Genomic DNA, 20,818 nt, shown 5'->3' with positions numbered 1-20,818 from the left:
ATTAGCACAGTAAATCATTTTTAAATAATCACCCATTTGCGACCCCTACTAAACTTACACAAGGTATTTCACTGCAGGGGTTAAAAGTATGGCTAAAATGATGTTTATTGTTGTCACTGAAGAATTAGACAACAACAAAATCTATTTTATAATACACAAATGACTCCTAGCATCCCTCCAGGCACATTCATTGTTAACTGGAACCTTTGCATACAAAATATTAACTTTGTCATTGTGTATGTTAATAAAAACGTGCACTCTGAATCCACCTCTTAACGTCAGAGTCAAAAAGAAAAATATTACATTGCAAAAAACATGTTTTAGAAAAGCTCTTCTATGAAAGGGAAGCCACACGCGCACCATGAATCAATGGCACAGAGAGCCACTCAGCAGTAAACACCCACTGTTCTGGAAGGTAATTAAGAGTAATTAAAGGGCTAGCGGTTAACGAGTGTCCGTCCACCAGGGGGGCTGATGTTGATAGATTAGCAGCACTAACGCATTTACAGACTGCCAATCACTGCGGATGAAGCGGTTTTCCGGTGTAGGAGGGAAAAGTCCATTAGCACAGGCTCAAATCAGATCTTAGCACGGGTTATCAGCCCATTTTCCTGACGTTCATTATCTGTCCCTTGATGCTCGTGCATTTGGCTGCAGCTGAATAGGCGCCCCTGCTCTTTTTGGCTGTATTTTCTAATGAGTGTCACTGTGTTGGTGATATATGATATTGTTTAGGGCAGTATATTTTTTCAGTAATGTATCGCTAATGCATCTGAGTCTGTTTTGTGAGGGGCCGCTGGGTGCTGTCATTCCTCGGTGTTCCTCAACTTCCAGATGCACTAATGCATCTGAAGAACACAACAGTAAACCTCCTGGGTCAAGCTGCAACTGTAATTTAGAAGTACGAGGTGAAAGAGTTCTTTAAGAGCAAGGAGAGGTAGGTTCACTCTCTTTTGCCCTTCCATTGTATCCCCTGCATTAAATGACTAGCCATACCTGCAGCACTTCACTCATATTATTGTAACACTTCTCACCAGTCGCCAGAGTGAGTGGCAGATGACAAAGAACTCCATTAGAAGCATGGTGGGTGCATACTCGTATTTGTAGAGAGGGCATTTAGAAGAAATCAGTGCAGTGCTTTTTTCTTTTCTCTGGCTGTCCACCCTGCCTGCACGAGAAAAAATAGCCCCAGTGTGCTCTCGCCCTAACCTCCATTAAGCCCGACGACTTGTATAGAGCCGGTGAGCTCTCAAAAGTGAGGTTTTTATTTTTGCAGGCACTTACACTCAATGTCCAATTGCACCATCTCCTCCCCGGGCCCAGCTTGGTTCTCGGCCTCACAAGTTAGGTTGTGCAGGTTGTCATCGGAAGAAACGTTGGTGAGGAAAAGGACCAGCTCAAACGTGGAGCCCGAGATTCTCTTCTGTTAGCAGCCGATGGCACAGAGAAAAGAGCAGAGGAGGTTAATGCAGCCCGGTCACAACTACATATGGATCACTCAGAGGTACACAGGTCAGAGGGATGAAATGAGACACCATTTTCTACATTTACTGAAGATCAATAGAATACAGAACCCATCTGAACCTCATTTATACAGGTTTAAGGTACAGGTTATCTAAATAGCTGACAACACAAGGAGACAAGCAGGAAAACATTTGAAATGTGAAAGTAATCAAATAAATAAAACTTAGCTTAGACAAATACAGCCACAAGCAGACAGGCAGAGTTAAAAGCAAGCGAGAGAAAGTGGATCTTAGAGTTAAACCTTGCAAGCATCAAAATAGAAGAGGGGGAGGAATATGATATATTTGGGGAGGCTACATGGCAAAACATTTGCAAAACATGAAATCTTAAATCTAGGGACAAACAAGGGATACCAGGTGTCGAACAGTATGATTCAGAGACAGGAGCTCAAATGATCTACAGTACAGGGCCAATTTGTGCCTATAGGACATTATATGTACATTTTTTTACTAAAGCAGAGCCCAAAGGTAAACTAAAATGTGTATAAAAGCGCTTTATAACACCTTCCATCCTGATTTGTATCAATAAAATCTCCTAAAAAAAACTTAAAACTGGAGAAAAACAGAACAAACCTTGAGAAGAGAGCCATCCTATTTCCAGTACTTGTCAATATCTTTATGATATAAACATATATTGAAAGGAGTTTACTACCTGCGAGAAGAAGTGAGAGTTGAGCTCTTGAGTTCGCCATCTCACGCTGGGAGTGGGACTTCCTGTCACTATACACGTAAACGTCAGGTTGCCTCCATCTTTAGTCTTTGAGTCTTTGAAGGGGACAATAGTCACAGCGGGCAGACCTGAGAGCACCAGAGGAGACGTGTGAGATGTGGTGGTACAACGCAATGTGGAGAGCCATGTTTTTTTTTTAGCAGCTGTTCAGAGAAACTCTACCATATGTTTCCTGGCAACAAGATGTTCCCGCTCTTAGCGATCAAAACAACAATGCTGAATTTCTTCTCTGCATTTCACTTCACCCCTGCTTGTAAAAGGAATTCATTTGCAGAATAATAAAAACAAACGGTTCTTTATTATTCCTTTTCTAGTTGCGTCATTTCAAATATTGATTGCACCACATAAGAGAGAGACTTATGTTGTGATAAATGTTGTGATGTTTAAAACCAAAATATTGAATGATCCCTCAAGATATAGATAGATTGGAAGAAATTGCTTTAGTCTCCCACAAAAAATCCAACTTTAATTGTATCACAATCCTTAAAATGACAACTCTTACTTCTCCTTCATTGAGAAATCCAGAATCTACCAATATGCAAACTTTACTGTGAGATTTGATCTATGCTTTACACATGTTATTGTAAACATGTGTGTTGTTCAGTTATGAAGGTCAGATAGTACTCACTGCAGTTATCTATCACCAACGAGTTAAGGGGTACTTCTTGATGATTGGAGAAACAAGACAACATCTGGTTGTCCATGTCACCGCGTTCATTACTCTGCCAATGCTGGAGCCAGTGGAGGTCACATGAGCAAAATAAGGGGTTGTCCCTCAAAACCCTGAAGAGAAAAAGGAGGACGAATTAGCTCCACTGGCTAAAAACTTCAAAATGTTATTCCCTTAGATTTCTCTGACAAGATCCCACAAGGTAGACAAGAACAGCAACTTTTGTCTTGCTAATACATTTTCAAGACAAAATCTGAGGTCATTTATTGGAGACTCACTTCAATTGATACTTGAATAACCTTTTTTGCTCACCGCATGTATAATCACATAATTGTTGTTTCTCTCCTCTTTGGAACCAATATCAATATTAGAAACATGTATTTTTTTATATTTTATAAATCCTTGAAGAATTGTACCTTAAGATCAAAACAATCGTCTCACACCCCTCTTATTTTAAGTAATAACTTTTGACCTAACACTCTACCCCTATTGGCTCAAAAGAACGTGTCAATAATGTGCTAGCTCAATTAATAACTAAAGAAGCAAAGCAGGACTGAGATTCAGAATTGGCTTAAGACACTTTATATTGATTTTGCATTTACTCCCTTTGGTGATTTGTTTTGGCTTTTGGATGAGGACAGCACACAGTTGATTAATACAATTATTCTTCTGGCTAAAATACTTATTGTTAAAACTCAATCAAGAAAACATCTGAATTTAAGGTGTTTTATTAAATCTGAATTTAATAAAACACCATTTATTTTGGAAAGGATGATTGCTAAAAAGAATCAAAGGGTAGCTCAACACACCATGAAATAGGAAACAATCAGCTCTAGCGAAGAGCGGGATAAAAAGGAACAATAAATATAAATATGCTTGCCATGTTATTTCTTAAATTTTTTTATTTGAATGGTTTATTTGAATAGGGACAGTGCACATTAATGAACACTTTAGACAAATAATGCTTCAAGTGTAAATATGCCGGATTTGAATTTTGAGCTAATTTCCATCCGTAGACCTGTCACATACAACATATAAGAACATGACATTTATATACATAGCAAAAAATAAATACATGATATGCAAAAGAGTATGAGCAGCATACAAGCATTTACCACATGGCAGTACACTATAGCAGCGACGACATATTAAGTGCAAGAGAAGATTCAAGAGATGCATAAAATGTAAGAGGAGAAACCCCTGTGTTGAAGTGCATTTAGCGGTGATTACACGTCTGGTTGTTTCTCATCCATTCTTTGAGTTGACCTTTAAAACTATTGAGAGTGGGACAATCCGTATCTCAGTTGGGAGGCTATTCCACAATGAGCTGCCTTTAATGGAGAGGACATTTTGTCCAAAAGTGGTCCGTCTGCGGTGGACTTCACAGTCTCCTCTGGTTTCTGACAGCGTCCAGTGTGTTTTTTGCGGATGAATTCCCCTAAGGGAGGGGGGGGGGGGGGGCACTCCATGTAAACATTTACGGTATGTGCTTTTGATGATATTGGACTGTCAACCTATTTTATATATTTTTTGTATTAAATGTTGAAATGACCTACTGACAGTATTTTATTTTGTCTGAGATAGGAATGTCTCCTATTTTGTTGTTATGTTCATGTTTTGTGTACAATAAATGCAAAAAAAGATTTAAAAAAAAAATGTACACAATTTAACAAAACGTTTCTTTTCATAATGTAAGCCATTGATGCACATTAGAAGTAGTTTATGGCAACACAACTGATGGGCACTGTGGGCAAACCTATAGTCTGCTGCTAGGCAGAATATTATTATGTTTCCCTTCTGATGATGTGCAGCCTAATGAGTGAGATTTTTTTAACCCTTGAAAGCCAACTTCAGGGGCCAGGAACTTTAACTTGTTTTGCTGAACAAGAGAGATTGAGAGAGTATTACTCACAGGTTGAGCAGTGGTAGAAAATGAAACACCCTCCAGGAGATGTGTTCCAGAGAGTTTGATGCCAGGTTCCTATGAAATAAAGAGAAAACACACATTTGTAATGCTGTTTATTTGGCTAAACAATATGTAATACAACAGTAATTCACCCTATGTTGTACCTTGTTCGCTTTGGCTGAATTGTGTGGCTTGATAGTTAGCATTAGAGGAAAAAGACCTCCCGCAGAGATTAACGGAGGACCTTGGAATCGCATTTTTTAAATGTTATATTGTGTTTCGCATAATACCACAGGAAACATCCTTTCATCAATCAACAAATCTATTCTCAGCCTAAATGAAAGAAAAGTTAAAGTAGAAGTATTGTTTTTATTGTTTGTAATCTAGTCCTGTTCTGCAGTTGAGTCATGCGGTGATGTGATTGCTCACTTTTAGAGCAATGCTTACCTGCTTTGAATGACTCTCTCAGTGGAAAACGTTAATGCATCCAAATGGGTTCTGATCAATTACCTTGGCAAGTATTTCACACCAGCCAGAGCCACATGCACAAACACCTCCAGCACACCTCTCTCAGGGTTTGCTTAGTGTTCAGTAAATAAGGTGATTAGTCCAGAGTCACAAACACTTCTCGGAGGAAGGAGGAAGCTTGGCTACAGAATTGAAAATCTCAGTCGCTCCGTCCACCACTTTGGTTCAGATAGAAATATCTCAAGGGCTTTTATGTGGATTAATATCAAGTCTTTGTTTTATCAACATTGATGGTCCCCAGAGAATGAATCGTCACGGTTTAGCTGATCCTCTGACTTTCCCCTGGCACCAATAATAGTGTAAATTATTAACTTTTAGTGAAATATCTTGACACCTCTTGGGTGGATTGCCATTCAACCTTTAACAGACATTCATGATGTCCAGAGGATGCATCCTCATGGTTTATGTGATCCGGGGACATTTTGATATTGACATTTGTTGTTTTTCACATGAAATATCTCATAAACTATTTTTTCTTACCTTGCTATCAAAAACACATTCCTTGCACTCAGGATAAATTGAAAAGACTTTGGTGATCCTCAAAATGTTCCTTTTGTGCCATAGTCAGGTCCTAATTTGTAGATGGTTTAGGACTAAATATCTATTGTCTTTGTGATTAGCCAGTTGTAGTTATTTTTTTGTTTAGCTCATTTGCAAATGTTAGAAACCCAGCATGACAAACTAGGATGATACATTTTGTAAATAGTATAAAGATGTAACATTAGCATGTTAGCAATGGGGCCATGTTATCATGCTACAATGCTGTGCCACTAAGTACACTAATATGATGGGCTTTAGCTAAACTTTCAAAACATTTCCATTTCTATTAATGTAATCATACCTCTAAAACTGTGTATGTCAGGCAATCATTATGATCCTGTGATAGATGAATGCTACTGTACATATCTTTTTGCCAATCCTCCGAGGGCACTAACATATCATCACAGTGGCTCTCAAATGATCCTCAGACAGCCAAAGAAGCCAGGCTGTAAATGAACCTCCCTCAGAAGAGGACAAATAGCCACACTGGGGAGCGCGCACATGGAAGCCAATACATATTCGCTCTGGCAGGGCCAAGGGTTCAATTATTTGTTTTCCTTTTTCCCAAAAGTTCATGTCAGATGGGTTAGCCATTGGGGCTTATCCATTACCAGCTCGATTCCTGCCTGGGCCCACAGGGGGAGAGCAGAGCCGGGAACAGCAGCTCAATTTCTTTTTGCCATTCTTAAGGACTGGATTTTATAAAAGACAATTGAGTGTTGGAAGACTAGCGTAAAAAGAGAAAGGAACAGTGGTTAAAGCTAGCCTCCTACTTAGTTTGCTTATAGTCTTTCCCTCTTAATCTCAGAAATACATCTATCACGTAGAAGCCCCTGCACCCAACCCGGCCCACCCTCTATCTCCACAGTGAGGTATTGATTAAGTGATAATGGACCCTTAGTGGAGTGTATTTATTATGCATCAGTTGTCGATAATCCGCCAAAGTGAGCGAGTAAAAGGTGACTGGTGGATGTCTTCTCCAATTTCTCGAGCTCACCCCACCTACCTCACCTCCTCCACCACCCCCCCATATCTGGTCCTCGTAACCCGCCTGTCTTTTAGATAAACAACATCAGACATGTCGCACACGCTCAGTGAAACGGTGAGGACAAGATGGTGGCGATAAGGGTCAGCTGCTGATGAATAGACAGAGGTGATTGTTCCAGTCGATAAGTCTTCATGGTATTATTTATTGTTGGGTCTGGATTGAGAGGCCAAACTGATCAGAAATGCAAAGACTGACCCAATCTACAGGGTGTGACTTTTAATAATAAGTGACAAGTTTGTTTAAAATACCCAGCTGATTGCTTTTTGTTTGTTTTTCAGATGATTGATAAACAAGCAGGTAGTGAATCTTGAATCTATATTTACAAACAAAAGTGACATGATTTCATGATACAACATGTGGATGAGTTCAAAAATCGATTTATTGCCTGGAAAACTGAGAAAACATCCACATCCACCTTTTACTTTTGGCTAAAAATGAATATTAATTAGCAAATAATCTGCACTATTCTGTTGGAATGTTTTTCGATATATCAATGACAGATTTCTCTATGATGTATATTAAAGTATTGCAAAATGCTGATCTCAATCCCCCAAAGCTCAAGAAGACGTCTTCAAATTGACAATTTTGTCCATAACCTCATAATATTCGATTATTAAAAACCAATTTATGAGAAACTGAAACCAACTCTAAAGTACACTAATTCACCTTCCTTTAATTCATAATGGGATCCAATGTCACAAAAAACATGTTACAGTATATTTATAAAAACAACATAATCAATCCAAAAGGCTTCAAATAGATGGAATTTGTGGTTTAAGTATCTTAAATGATCAACAGATTTACCAGATCGCTGGATGAGTAATACAACTATTAGAGCAAGTGTGATTTTGAGAACTGTTCCTCTCGCTTAATCTGACGTGCAATATTAAAGGACTGGCTGAACACTGACTGACAGCGACAAATAGGCTGACCCACATACAGGTCACAACATGACACAGGGAAGACAATCCTTTTGTATTGACGAGGACACTTACACATACTGCAGCTTGAGGTTGAATTGGAAGGCATTGATAGAGATGAGCCTCAGCTTACATGACGTGACCGTGCTGGAGGGGGAAGAAAAGCACAATGATCAGTGAAACACTCTTTGTTTTAGCAAACATAACACATTACGACTCAGAAATACTGAAATGTGTGTGTGAGGAATAAAAGCAGGAGTTGCATTATAGTCATATTCGATAAATCTGCCAACATTTTCTTTTAGTTTTTGGTTAAAAAACTCCCAATTGAGAGACCGAAATCTTTGAATTTCTGGTATTTCTACTTTAAAAAAGGGCTCTGGTCAAGGCCGTTTGGTTCTACTAAGGGAAACACTCATTTCCACAGCGTGCAATGATATTTTAGACAATATGCTCGAAACTTTTTGGAGACCCCTAAACCCCTCCCGCAAGACTGTTAGCTTACCATCCAAACTGTTACTAGGCATTGAAAGGCAAGGTTTGGAAATCGCCACATGTTGAAGCGGTGTGTATGATAAATAGTTTGGGGGGGTGTTTTAGCCTTTCCACAACCATACAGTCTAAGGAGTAAATTAAACTATGGATTTAACCGCTGTAGCATTTGTCTATTTGTCTACCTCTGCCTGATATTAGGGAGCCATTCATCTTGGATTGGCTATCAGTCTGATGATGATTTTGCATTTGTATGAGGATATCTGTTTTACGTGAATAACAAAAAGCTATATTGGTGCCCGACAAAAACGGATGGGTTTCCAACATTGTATAATGGCAAATGCGTTACTTGTCTTTTCCCACTCTACTACTGAAGAGTACAAATGGAAACCAAAATCAATCAATCAATCAATCAATGTTTATTTATATAGCCCAATATCACAAATGTTACATTTGTCTTTGTGGACTTCACAGTTTGTACAGAATATCAGTATGACAATACGACACCCTCTGTCCTTAGACCCTCACATCGTACAAGGAAAAACTTCAGGAGAAAACCCACAGTTTAAAGCGGAAAATGGGAGAAACCTCAGGGAGAGCAACAGAGGAGGGATCCCTCTCCCAGGACGGACAGACGTGCAATAGATGCCGTGTGTAAATTGAAAAGATAATACATTTACAACATAGGTAGACCAAATGTTTGGAAATGCATGTGTGTATAATAGGAAGATGAATCCACGAGGATATCCATCCAGGACCAAAATGCTTGCAAATACCAACATTTGTCCCATCCTAGCTATCCAGCAAAATTCTTTACAACTTGCCTCTTCAGGCTTCTTGCTGGTCTTCCTAACAACAGCAACTTGAGGTTCAGTCTCTTGCTCATGGAGCCTTCTACATGAGGATATATGAAGGATAATGAACTACCAATCTTGTGAACAAAGGACGACCCACTCTACCTCCTGAGCCACAGCCTCCACAAATCTTTGTTCTCAGTATGGTATATCAAACAATATTGTGATAGTATAAAACATAAACTCATAACCATGTGTCTTTGTCTTACAGAAAACGGTATTAGTTAAGAGAAAATTAAATACTTACAGGTTTTTCAGCTCTCTGTAGTAAGCAAGATCAATCTCTGTTATATTCTCCAGGGCGTCTTGGTTTTCAATGTAACTGGTGCGCAAAAAAGGAGTGGAAAAGAGAGAGAGAGTTACAAAGCAAATACATCAAAAATGTCTGAGACCTTCAGCCTTTTGTTGTCTAGATAATCAATTAATACCAAACCACACGAAAATAATAGACAGAAAAGAAACCACTTGAAAAAAAAATACAAAAATAAAACGTGAATGATTGTCTTCACCAGGGGCATGCAAAGTTAATCATAATTTGTGTTTATCATTCAGGGCATTTCAGCCAACCAATTAAAGGGGACAATAAAATACTAATTTGACATTTCTATAAGGCAGTTATGCAGCCAGAACTACAAAAAGGTTGTGCATATTTTAGACAAAGAACACAAAGAAATGCCTATTGAAGATGACATTTAAGACTCAACACTGAAAGCAACCAAGAGGATAAACTTGAAGTTGAGTCTCCTGTGTAACATTTGTCTCAATAATGACTAAGTAATTACAGAAGCCATTAATGTATCTGTTTAAAGACATTATTAGTGAGAGCTGGGAGAAAAGCTCTCACAGATGGGAAAAAACCCATTGGACTTCAACCCCAATGACACGTCTGACCTCCCTGAGATCCACTGAACAAACAGATAACAAAACAAGCCGTAATGTCCAGGGACCCACGAACCACAAAGCTATAAGAAGTTAATCTACTGCTCATGTGGAAAAAGAATAATGCCTTAAGAGATGCCGGGTAGACAAGGCTGATGGGAAAGTCTTCTCAATGAGTAATTTTCCACTTTTCCAGACATAGCCTTCCTCCGAATAACTAGTGAGCTGTAGATCAATTCAGCACTCAACACAAGGCCAGCCATCTCTTTTCATGGGATGTTGAATAGATGGCTTGATCGGACCTAAAAAGGATTTTGCAAACTGTCCACCATTTTCTCTGCGTTATCCATGTATCTCAGGAGGACTCTCAATGTATCAATGTGAATGTGTTAAGAAAGCCCTCTCATGAACATTTCATAAAATCCTTGCGGCAGCGTTCCTTTGAAAATTAAGTGAACCAGATAATTGCAATAAAAAGGATTAACAAAAATATTACTATTTTCAGGAGACTGGAGAGGAGAGGATATTTGAGAAAGTATTATATTAAATGATGAGTATATTCAATAACATGATGTGCACTTTAAGGTTAGTTTGTTGTAATCTAAACTTAAGGGGAAATGTAAGGCTATTTCATTAATGCACAAACCAATAAAAAAAAAAAAAAAAAAACATGCCTATGATTTTTTTTGCCAGATATGTTGCCTTTATGAATTCCTCTACCTCTTCAAACATTGACGCCTACATTGCCCAAAATGCAAATTGACAGATTAAAGTTTTGTTGGCAATTCACATGTATTATTCTAACAGAATGTTGTATATCAGAGTATTTCATGTTATAAAGACAAAAGATTTAAAACCAACTTTTTAGTTAAATAATGGTGAAATATTGGCTTTAAAGTAGCCTCATTGTAATTGGACAGAATGAGTTAAAGAAGGCAGACCTTTTTTTAGAGGGTCATTTTACATAATAGGGCTACGATTGTAATAAAAGCATAAAATGTTGCTCCTAATATGCTGCTAGTACGACAGATCTATTTACAGTATGACTATCAGTTTATAGTTCTCTGTGAAATACTATTTGCAAGAATAACTAATGCTGTGCTAAAATATAGTCAATAGTGAAGTATTTTCCTCTGAGATGTATTAGGTAAAATAATTAGATGGCTAGGAAGAATACATAGACGTATGGGGGTACCCCTTTGTCATACAGTACTGCAATTACTTGAATAAAGATTTGTTCATGGTTTTATAGTGTTCAATGCATATGCCAGAAAATACCTGCAGTCATTTCTAGTTGATGACAGCCACTTTCAGCATGTGGCGTTGTTTCAGCCTCCCAGTTTGTCGGCTACAACACACAAACCTTTTTATTCCTGTGTGATTGACCCACAGCAATAATGTGATTACAGGGCAGGTGGGCCCAGGATCACCCATCGTCGTTACTTATTGGATTGAGCCAAGTGGGTTGTATATCATCTATTGTTCCCGAGTGGAGGCATTGACTGGCAATTCACAAAATTGAATTTATAACTCAGCGCATGATGAATTTTGGCCCCTGTTCCACAGTTAATGGCCCCTTGTTTGTTGCGCGTATCGGCTGTATTGCCTTGCGCTGCCAATACAGAGAAGTGTTGTTGTTGGCTGGCATGTAGAGCACCGCGGTAAACAGAAGCCGCTTACTTATTGATTGAACGGTTTAGAGAGAATGTCGAGCCTCACCCTGAGCTCTACGAAACATGTTTAGCTGCAGGTACAAGGAAATACCTCTGAGATGAGAGAGAGAGGAGAGGAAACAAGAGGTGGAGGAGAAAGAGGGGGAAGAAAAGAGGAGAAGTATGGCATATCGTTGAATAGAGGCAGAAAGCAGCAGTAAATTGACTTGCTCCAGCGAAATAGCATTTCACAAATGTAGTTCCTTCTTAACAAGTGCTAATTGCTCCGATCTGGGGACAGGAACAAAGAGAGAACAGCGTGGTGGTGAGGAGAGTGACATTTACTTTTCCATATAGGAACTGATGGTGGGTTGCATAATAATACAGCAGCCGTCTTTAAATCACAGGTGGTCAGATTCTAGTGCCTTTTTCATACAAAGTTTTGAAAAGCGAAATAACAGTCATCTGCAGCTGTAGCCGAGTGAGAAATATCAGTTCATCTGAGCACTAACTTGAGTTTTATTCAAACACATCCAGAGAGTGCCTTTCCATAAATATGTGACAATCAAAAGTGTGGCATGTATGGCTGTGAAGAACAACGTACATCAAACTATCCTCCAGCATCAAGTGACCATCACAAGCCTTCTTCTCTTGAGCACCAGATGAACCACAGCGAAGGAACATGAATTAGGTCAGAACAACCTCCACCCAGGTCAGCAGATCTTTCCTCAGAAGTGGAATGTACATTTGAGCCTTACAAATTGATAACATACTGTCTACAACCACTCATATCTCAGATTAAAGCTTGCTGGTCTCTACCGTGGATAAAAGCATGGCGGTAAATGTACATGAAGTAAGTGATGTGATCTCCAGGACATCGTACACATGTTTCTTGTCCTGTGGTAGACTTTGGGACTGGGATTTGATAACACTAACTTTTAATCTTCAGATAAATATAAAAATATGTTTTCTCTGCACAGTTTTTCAGTGTTACACTTTTAATAAATGTAAAGATGCTTTGAAGAATTTATTTGAAGTACATTGTGTCAGAAACAAACAGCAGGAAGGTTCAAACTGAAGTCAGTTTATTGAACTCCAATAACATGGTGATGTAATGAATGCATACTCTTTGAAATTAGTTTTAATGAAAGAAGAGTCAGATCGTGAACTCAAATAAACATGCAGCTCTCATAACATAAAAAAGCACTTGTGAAGTTTTCCACAATACTGCAAAAGTCACTAGCACTAGGATTCTTTAAAGACCCCCGAGGCCAGATTTTGAGGCACAATGGATAATAGGACATCAGTTCCCGTCACTCTGTGCCAGTTATTGTCAGTAGCAATCCATAATTGATTTCCAATTACTAGTGTCCAAATTACTGCCATGCTAATGCATCTCAAACAGCAGTACATTTATTCATCAATCAGTCTCTGGATTTGGCAAAGAACAAACTCTCTCTACTCTCAACAGAGCAAAAATCGGACTCCAACAACAAGTAATACGTAACGCCTTGCATATCGCCCAGTGTGATCTCGAGGTACTAATATTTGGCTCTTGTATTTGGTTAGAAATTGTAATCGTCTCTGAGCTGAATACAAATGGCAAACACTGCAAAGAACAGACTCTTCTCAAGATATGAAACAGACCAAATCATGTAGCAAATAAAAATGACTAATGAGAAAAAAACGAATACCTACAAAGTAAACCATCAACCATTAGCATGTAGAGAAGCGATTGTTAGTCTCAGTCGTAGCATTAGAGAGCAACTTTATTGCACAAACTTGAATGATATAGTCAGTGTTACACCTGCATTTATATTACTCAATCCAAAAGCTAACCAATGACTGTAGAGAAAAGTATTAGATAACTATATTTGAACACCTGGACTAGATAACAAACAATGGTACAACAACAAGAATTACCAGCAAATATTGCCCTCTACTAGAACTGCAGATAAGATATTACACCAGTTGCAGATGGTCCCATAAAAAACAAAGCTCTGCCATTGAGACACTCAAAACAATGTCAGCGCCAACCCAGAGTGACAACATGAGTACAAACAGAGAAAATCCAGCTTGGCAATCCAACGATATCAAGGCAGCTCATGCTTATTTAGAGGCACATGCAGCGCAGGTGGCACATCATACTCACATCTCCGTCACATTCTCACTCTCTTGTGTTGCCAGTGCCGGGATGCTGGTGATACCATTGGGCTCCAGACACTGCAGCATGGCGAAGGAGCACCTGCAAGCCGCCGGGCAACCTCCCAAAGCGGGCGCCGGTGCCAGGCTGAGCAGGGCGAACACCAGGGGAAGTGCCAGGGCATAGGGTGCCACAGCCATGCTCAAAGAGGATCTTCTCAGCCCCAGAGAAGAGCTTTGGCAGCTGTAGTTGGAGTCAGTGTCTGTGTGTTTCACCTAATGAAGAGTCAGCGAAGAGAGATCAGGAGCTTTCACACACTGAGGCTCTTCTCTTGGCTCTCTGGCAGAGTGGAAATCCCAGCTGCTCAGGGTCTGGTGCTGAGCCACAGCTGTACTGAGCAGCAGGAGGGGCAGGCAGTCAGGCAGGCAGGCAGGCAGGCAAGGGGCCTCTGGGGACATGGTGGTAGTGGGCTGCAGCCTCTCTCTTTCTCCCTCTCTCCTCCACCATGAAGGGAGGGGCAAGATAACAGGGGCCAGAGTCACTAGACACCTCCGAAAGAGAAAGGGGGATAAGGGAGGGGTAGGGGTTAAGGGTGTGTGTTGATGATGATGAGAGGAGGAGATGGGATATGGTGATGGAGATCTCATCTGCCCCCCCTGGGTGAGAGGTCTGCTCTCCTGCCAGCAGCTCGAGGTGCAAACAGAGCCAAGAAGTCAGGGCTCTTGGGTGCCTGGAAGCATGCAGCTCTCACACAGACACAACTGTAGAAACATCTTGCTGGATGAATGGATGGATGTTTCTCTACTTATAATTGAATGTTGAGATTTAGGAGGTCAGTGATGAATGTAATGACTGTGGGAAAGTGGTTAGGGGTTAGGAGACATTGTATCTACAATAAGCTGTTTCGTAACAGTGTGAACTCCCAGCAGAATTTAATAATAGGAAATGAAAGTAAGAGACTACACGTCTCCATGCGGTTCTTTTCCTCCATAGAGTACAGTGTTGCACTCCGCTTAGTGTGATCCTAAAAAGGGAAATAAGCATTGCACTTTCCCTCATTTTACCTGATACGAACAACAGACTGAGGAAAACTCTCCAATACTTTGCTCTGGAGCTTCAGTATTATCTCTAGCTATATAACGCTTGACAAACCCAAAGTGGTTTTTCAAATATATTAATTTATTTAATTTGAAAGGTTCCTCTGAAAACTGCTTCAGCATGATTTTGAAATTACATAAAGTTACCGAATCAAAGCAGCCCACTCGACCTCTTTTGTTTCATAAGCTGCCACTAACATTACATATCCAAATCTTTGACTTAACTGTCATTGAGTGGTCATTGTCTTTGAGTTCTTTAAAGTCAAAAGGGATGTTTTAGTGTATTTAGCTTCTGTAATAAAACCAGAATACAGTTGTAGAGTTCAGGTTCTATAAAAGTTGTGAAAGTTAGAGATGTCCCCGATGTCACCGATGTCCCCAACTGGTAGACAAATACTTAAAACTATTTACAGTAAAAACCCTAAATGTTGTTAGTCAATCTGCTTTGTTTTTTTATTCTTTCACCTCTTTTATTTAAATATAATCATATCATTGTCGATTGCGATCAATCAATGTAATTAATCAACACTAGCAACAATGTAACCATTAAACCATTACACCCATCCATAGACTGTATATATAAAGCACCCATCGCACAAATAATCACACAAACAGATTTTGAAAATGTATCTAATTTGAGGTTGTATCAATTTAAAATGCTTGTTTTGTCCCAAAGACCGTCCTAACACATTTGAGCAGATGTGAAAAATTGTTGAACGATTCAGGAGGCCTTATGTGCTCTCCCAAAGAAAAGGTCAGATAAAGAAGTTAAAAGTCAACCAATAAGAAAGGACCCCATGAAGTCTGTGTGAAATGGCTGAATAGGGAAATGAAAGTTGGTGGGAAGTGCAGACGATGAGAAGACTAAATAGTTGCGTGAGAAATTGGGAAGTGGTTCGACCAAAACAGGAGGCTTGATTAATAAATCATCAAATCATTGGGTTATTGACTGAGACTTTCTGGAGGTATGATCGGAAGTAATGGAATTTACTAAAAGGGAAATGAAAGGTCACGTACTGTAGCCTCTTATTTGTGGTAAAAGCCGATCACTGCCCTTGGTTGGTTTTCATTACTAACCGCCGATAACCAAAAAAATGTGTGAAGTCGCCTCGATTTTTTTGGGTAACAAAAAATGAATACATTTGAATGTACTCTCATTGAAAAATGCATCCTGGATATTAACAGGAACCATAGTGGGAGACCTTATTCTTCCGCATCCAGGGAGGTTTTAAGTAGAAGAGCTATAAGAAAGATAGGAAAGGGATAGCATTTTCTAATTTGATGAATGGTTCTGTAAGATTGCCTTCATGACATTCAAATGGTATTACAGATGTACTGCTGTAAGCTTCTGCATTCCTCATGTAAGTACACTATCTGCATTTTAAGTAAGACGTTCTTCATATTCATTATAATCTGTTCAAGGGTTTCTTTAAAGCTTCACATTGCCTCTCTTTACATCTGTAAAGAGAGGTAAAAGATGGTGTGTAGACTCTAAAAGTTATATTTCTCTAGCACTAGAAGTATACTTGCAGCTGTAATGATAAAAACCATAACACTTAAGGAAGGATACTGTCATTAACCTATATGTAATCACATATTATCTCTAAGTCAGGCCACTAAGGGTGCTTGTGGGAATGCTGTCCATCATACATATATGTTCTTTACATGAGCGGAGCCGTTTCAACCCATGGGACAAATATTGTGCCCCACCCCCATTGCTCTTACTCCCTCTTCACATGAGTAAGGTCATAGTGTCCTGACCACAATTACTGGCCATAAGCAGAATGGACATTTTTGCTGCCGTCGTCAGGATTATCTGGTGGCTTAATTACTCTTCCTTCTACGCCCCCTTTTTCTTGGTCCTAGCTCAGCAAATAGTGTAGAGGGACAAGGAGCTGTGTTTGAGAGCTCAGACAGAAGAAACACAAAACGAAACGAGAAGCATTTCAACAACATAGTGAAATGTAACCTGCTTGAAATGTATGTTCTCTGCACATATTGTACAATAGTTGTCCAGGGTTATAAGGCACTTAACTGTAAATACTGCATAGGCTTACAGATTATTACAAGTGGTTTCATTTCAAGTTTGCAAGTCTGGAACCATGACTCTGGGCATGAGTGTCTCCATTGTGCACAGATAGGAGTTGCACACTTGTAGCATATGCTAACTATTGAGAGTCAATCGCAGACATTTCAAACACCCCATTATATTGTTAATACTTGCTTAAATCTTTGTGTTTGTCTTTTCTAATATATAGGTTTTTTCCCATCCAGTTTTCCCACTGTGAAGTTGCCTGCCTTTTACCTGAATAAGACACAGACTTGAATCAATTGATTTTACTTTTCAGAAAAACTACAGCGCAATAATTTTTTATAAGGAGTATCACATCACAAATCTGCAGGTAGGAGGGAAACATAATAAGTCCTGATAAAACAATAACCAATTAGAGTTATTCTACAAATTACAAGTAACCTACACGTTTCGACCAGACACATCATCAATCAGCATCCTCCGGAGGGGCCTTGTTAACTTTATAAAGTTAGACAACTATAATAAAACACCCATTTAAATAAGCCTCTTTTAAACAATGGGTGATTATGAGACATCATGTGAAGAGTTTAATTCAGTGAGAACTCCAACAGCCTGTTTTTAGATGATGATACACAACAGGAAACTAAAAAGTGCTGTTGTTTAAGTACACAACATTTTTGAGGGAGAAAACCTTCATGTATTTTGGTGAGTATAACTTTATGTGGTCTTGAAGCACACTACTTGTCGACTCCTGATCTCTAAGAGATGCAGCCTGTTGAAACATGGCAGATTACTAAATCGTTTTTATTTCTGTCCATCCTTTGCCTTATTTCAAACAGCACAATTAATTTACAGACGCCTGTTCACAATTTAACCTAATCAAATCATTAGGTAGTATAGTGGAAATTTGACTGATAATAATGGCCTTATTCTCTCTCGGTATTTAATTTGATTACGGTTTTTATGCATTATGGTGATTGACGGTCATAGAAAGGGTTAATTGCGACACTTGGCTTTTGAATCAATCTCCCCCTGTCAGGTCAAAGATAAATACACTGGTTCGGACTCCACTCACATCAACTGCATCCTGTGTTATGGACTTGACTACGTTACCAGCCATATCTCCAGCATTGGTCCCTAACTTCCTCTCTATATCTCTCTCTGGAACACGAACACACACATACACACACACACACACACACACACACACACACACACACACACACACACACACACACACACACACACACACACACACACACACACACACACACACACACACACACACACACACACACACACACACACACACACACACACACACACACACACACACACACATATGCACTAAATCAATCCATACACTGAGATGAAAGGATAAGGCAGCAGATCCGATGAAAAGAGAAGCCTGAGATATCTTCTTCCTCTGTAACATAGAGCTCCATTGTTGTCCAAAAACTATTAAAAACACATCACTGTTGCTCTGGGTGACATGTTCCTTCATTATCACGAACATGGATAATGTATATTTTTCAGTGGATCCCACATACACTGTCCTGCTGCTGTAAGCACTCACTAGGCAAAGAACATGAAATGAAATGTTGGATTTCCTCCCTGTTTCGGTGATATTTGCCAAATTATTTTTTGCTTAATTAGCCACACTAGTCTGTAAAAATGTATGAACAATGTCCCTTTGATCACATCATGGCTTCATATCATGATAACACTTTTTACAAAACACGTTTAAGGCTGTGTCTCTGTTAGTGTGTATGGAAAATATCTGAGCCGCCAGAACATGTGGGGGATTAAACAGGTGCAGAGAGGACGAGTCTGCGCAAGGCTGCACTTCTGTCAGACCCTTAAACAATAATCAATCAATTTAGTTTTTATGCCGAGCATCTGAAATGGAGAAAGAGCGGGGGACAAAGACAGACAGAGAGAGAGAGAGAGAGAGAGAGAGAGAGAGAGAGAGAGAGAGAGAGAGAGAGAGAGAGAGAGAGAGAGACAGAGAGAGACAAGAGAATGAGCGGATGAGTAAAAGCTCTTTTGGACCCAGTACAAGGAAAGGCTTTTACCCTTAACGTGGTAAATGCACGTAGCTGCCATGTCTGTATTTAGGCTGTGTTGCTTCTGACTGCAGTTTATTAACTGTACATTAAGTCATGTGTACAGAACACTTTTGTGATGTCTTTTATTATATATGTTGCTCTTTTCATTGTTTTAAAAACCACATCAACCATAACTAGAAAATACAACAGATTTTGAAATAAAACACGGGGATGATCACAGATGTTTTTCAGTTTCCCCAACTCATCCCAAGGTCCTTCATCAGGCTCTTTTGTAGAGTTTATATTACATGATCTTCATTATCAATTGGAGTTTAATAAATTACTGCAAATCTGAACTTCTACAATGCTTTGAGAATTGGGAAACTTAATTTGCTGATGAAGGTTCTGTGACATGATTGAAGGTTTTTTAAACAACCTTACAATTTCTAAAAACCCTGAGTACATTATTCAAAAGTAACGACCCTGTGTTAGTTGGTCTTGAAGTTGTTTTTAATATCGTATCTGCATTGAAAGCCTCTGTGTGACATATTTTTTCCCTTTTGATTGTGTTATCAGCTAAGTAATAACAACGTTTAGACGCCCTGTGTTGTACTTTAAGTATTGGTTGAAGTTCCCTTATCCACTGTCCTACAGACAGCAATGATGTACAAAGGAAGGCGGCAGCAAATGCAGAGAAGAAAACTGCCAGCAAGTAAACAATGGGGTAAACCAAATGTTATCTTTATAAATCTTTACAAATTGAGATGTCAATAAACCTTGAACCAGACTATCCTGAGGCGATGTGAGTATTTCTTCAAACTAAATATTACGCAACAAGTATTGAGGTGGATATTTAAGAATTTTCTTCCAATAAAAAAGCCACTTGAGGTACATTTATCTTCTGAAGAGCGGAGCAACCGAGAAAACTGGCAGTAATGAGACCCTCAACAAGCCTGTGAAAAGTTGAGGACGTTTAGAACTTTTTCAAAGTCCGTATTTCACATTTCCATTGATTCCATTTTGTGATTTCAGCATATTTCTCAGAAGCCACAAGAATACATAACGTTTTTCTATTGTGAATGTTGTGTTACTTTTGTGTCTGTCAACTAAAATATATCAAAAGCAAGTATAGCTAAAAAATAAAACAGATTTATTTGTTTAGTTTAAGCCTGTTGCATCTCTGGAACTCAGTCGAGTAAACCTTTAAGCTTCAGACACTCAGGTTGAGATTTCTGAAGGAGTGGGTGGCTTGAGATCAGAGACCAGATCATATTAACGCCATACGTTTATCTAAGGAGCTCTACATGTCTTCTGTCTCCTATCAGATGCCGTCCAGTACAAGCTGATGGAACAAGATACAGAGAGGGGACTGTGTGTAAGCCATAACATGCTACACTGTCTTTATCTACAGATCTGGACATCACAGCCCCAAACCCCTCGTCAGACAAAATCCTCTCCTCCCTGATCGATACACCACCAAACAAAACAACGGTGTTGGGTGTAGCCGTCTCAAATTCTTCCTCACTTCTCTTTTTTTTGTTCTTACATCACCCACCCCATCTTATTTTCCATTTTCATCTGCGGCTGGATCGTCAACACCCAGCCAGCCACCAGTGTGTGTGTGTGTGTGTGTGTGTGTGTGTGTGTGTGTGTGTGTGTGTGTGTGTGTGTGTGTGTGTGTGTGTGTGTGTGTGTGTGTGTGTGTGTGTGTGTCTGCGTGTGTTCGTTAGGCACATGTACGTTTGTTTGTAGATTA

The 20,818-nt window shown here is 39.3% G+C and overlaps 1 protein-coding gene across 1 annotated transcript in view; it reads right to left on the bottom strand.

Moving 5' to 3' along the window:
* The window catches only part of ntrk1 (neurotrophic tyrosine kinase, receptor, type 1), a 29,753-nt gene extending 14,978 nt beyond the window's left edge, over nucleotides 1-14,775 (bottom strand). Inside the window, exons 1-7 of the mRNA XM_079693510.1 lie at nucleotides 13,895-14,775; nucleotides 9,459-9,533; nucleotides 7,941-8,012; nucleotides 4,836-4,904; nucleotides 2,882-3,036; nucleotides 2,176-2,321; nucleotides 1,285-1,423 (exon numbers count right to left, since the gene is read on the bottom strand). Of these exons, the coding sequence (XP_079549636.1) occupies nucleotides 1,285-1,423; nucleotides 2,176-2,321; nucleotides 2,882-3,036; nucleotides 4,836-4,904; nucleotides 7,941-8,012; nucleotides 9,459-9,533; nucleotides 13,895-14,085 (847 nt within the window). The 5' untranslated portion in view covers nucleotides 14,086-14,775. The remainder of the gene's footprint in view (nucleotides 1-1,284; nucleotides 1,424-2,175; nucleotides 2,322-2,881; nucleotides 3,037-4,835; nucleotides 4,905-7,940; nucleotides 8,013-9,458; nucleotides 9,534-13,894) is intronic.
* Nucleotides 14,776-20,818: the final 6,043 nt, after the last annotated feature.

This window comes from Notothenia rossii (assembly GCF_949606895.1).
Source record: "Notothenia rossii genome assembly, chromosome: 7".
NCBI lineage: Eukaryota > Metazoa > Chordata > Actinopteri > Perciformes > Nototheniidae > Notothenia > Notothenia rossii.
Note: the sequence above shows the minus strand (reverse complement) of the source record. Positions and strands in the feature narration are given on the sequence as shown.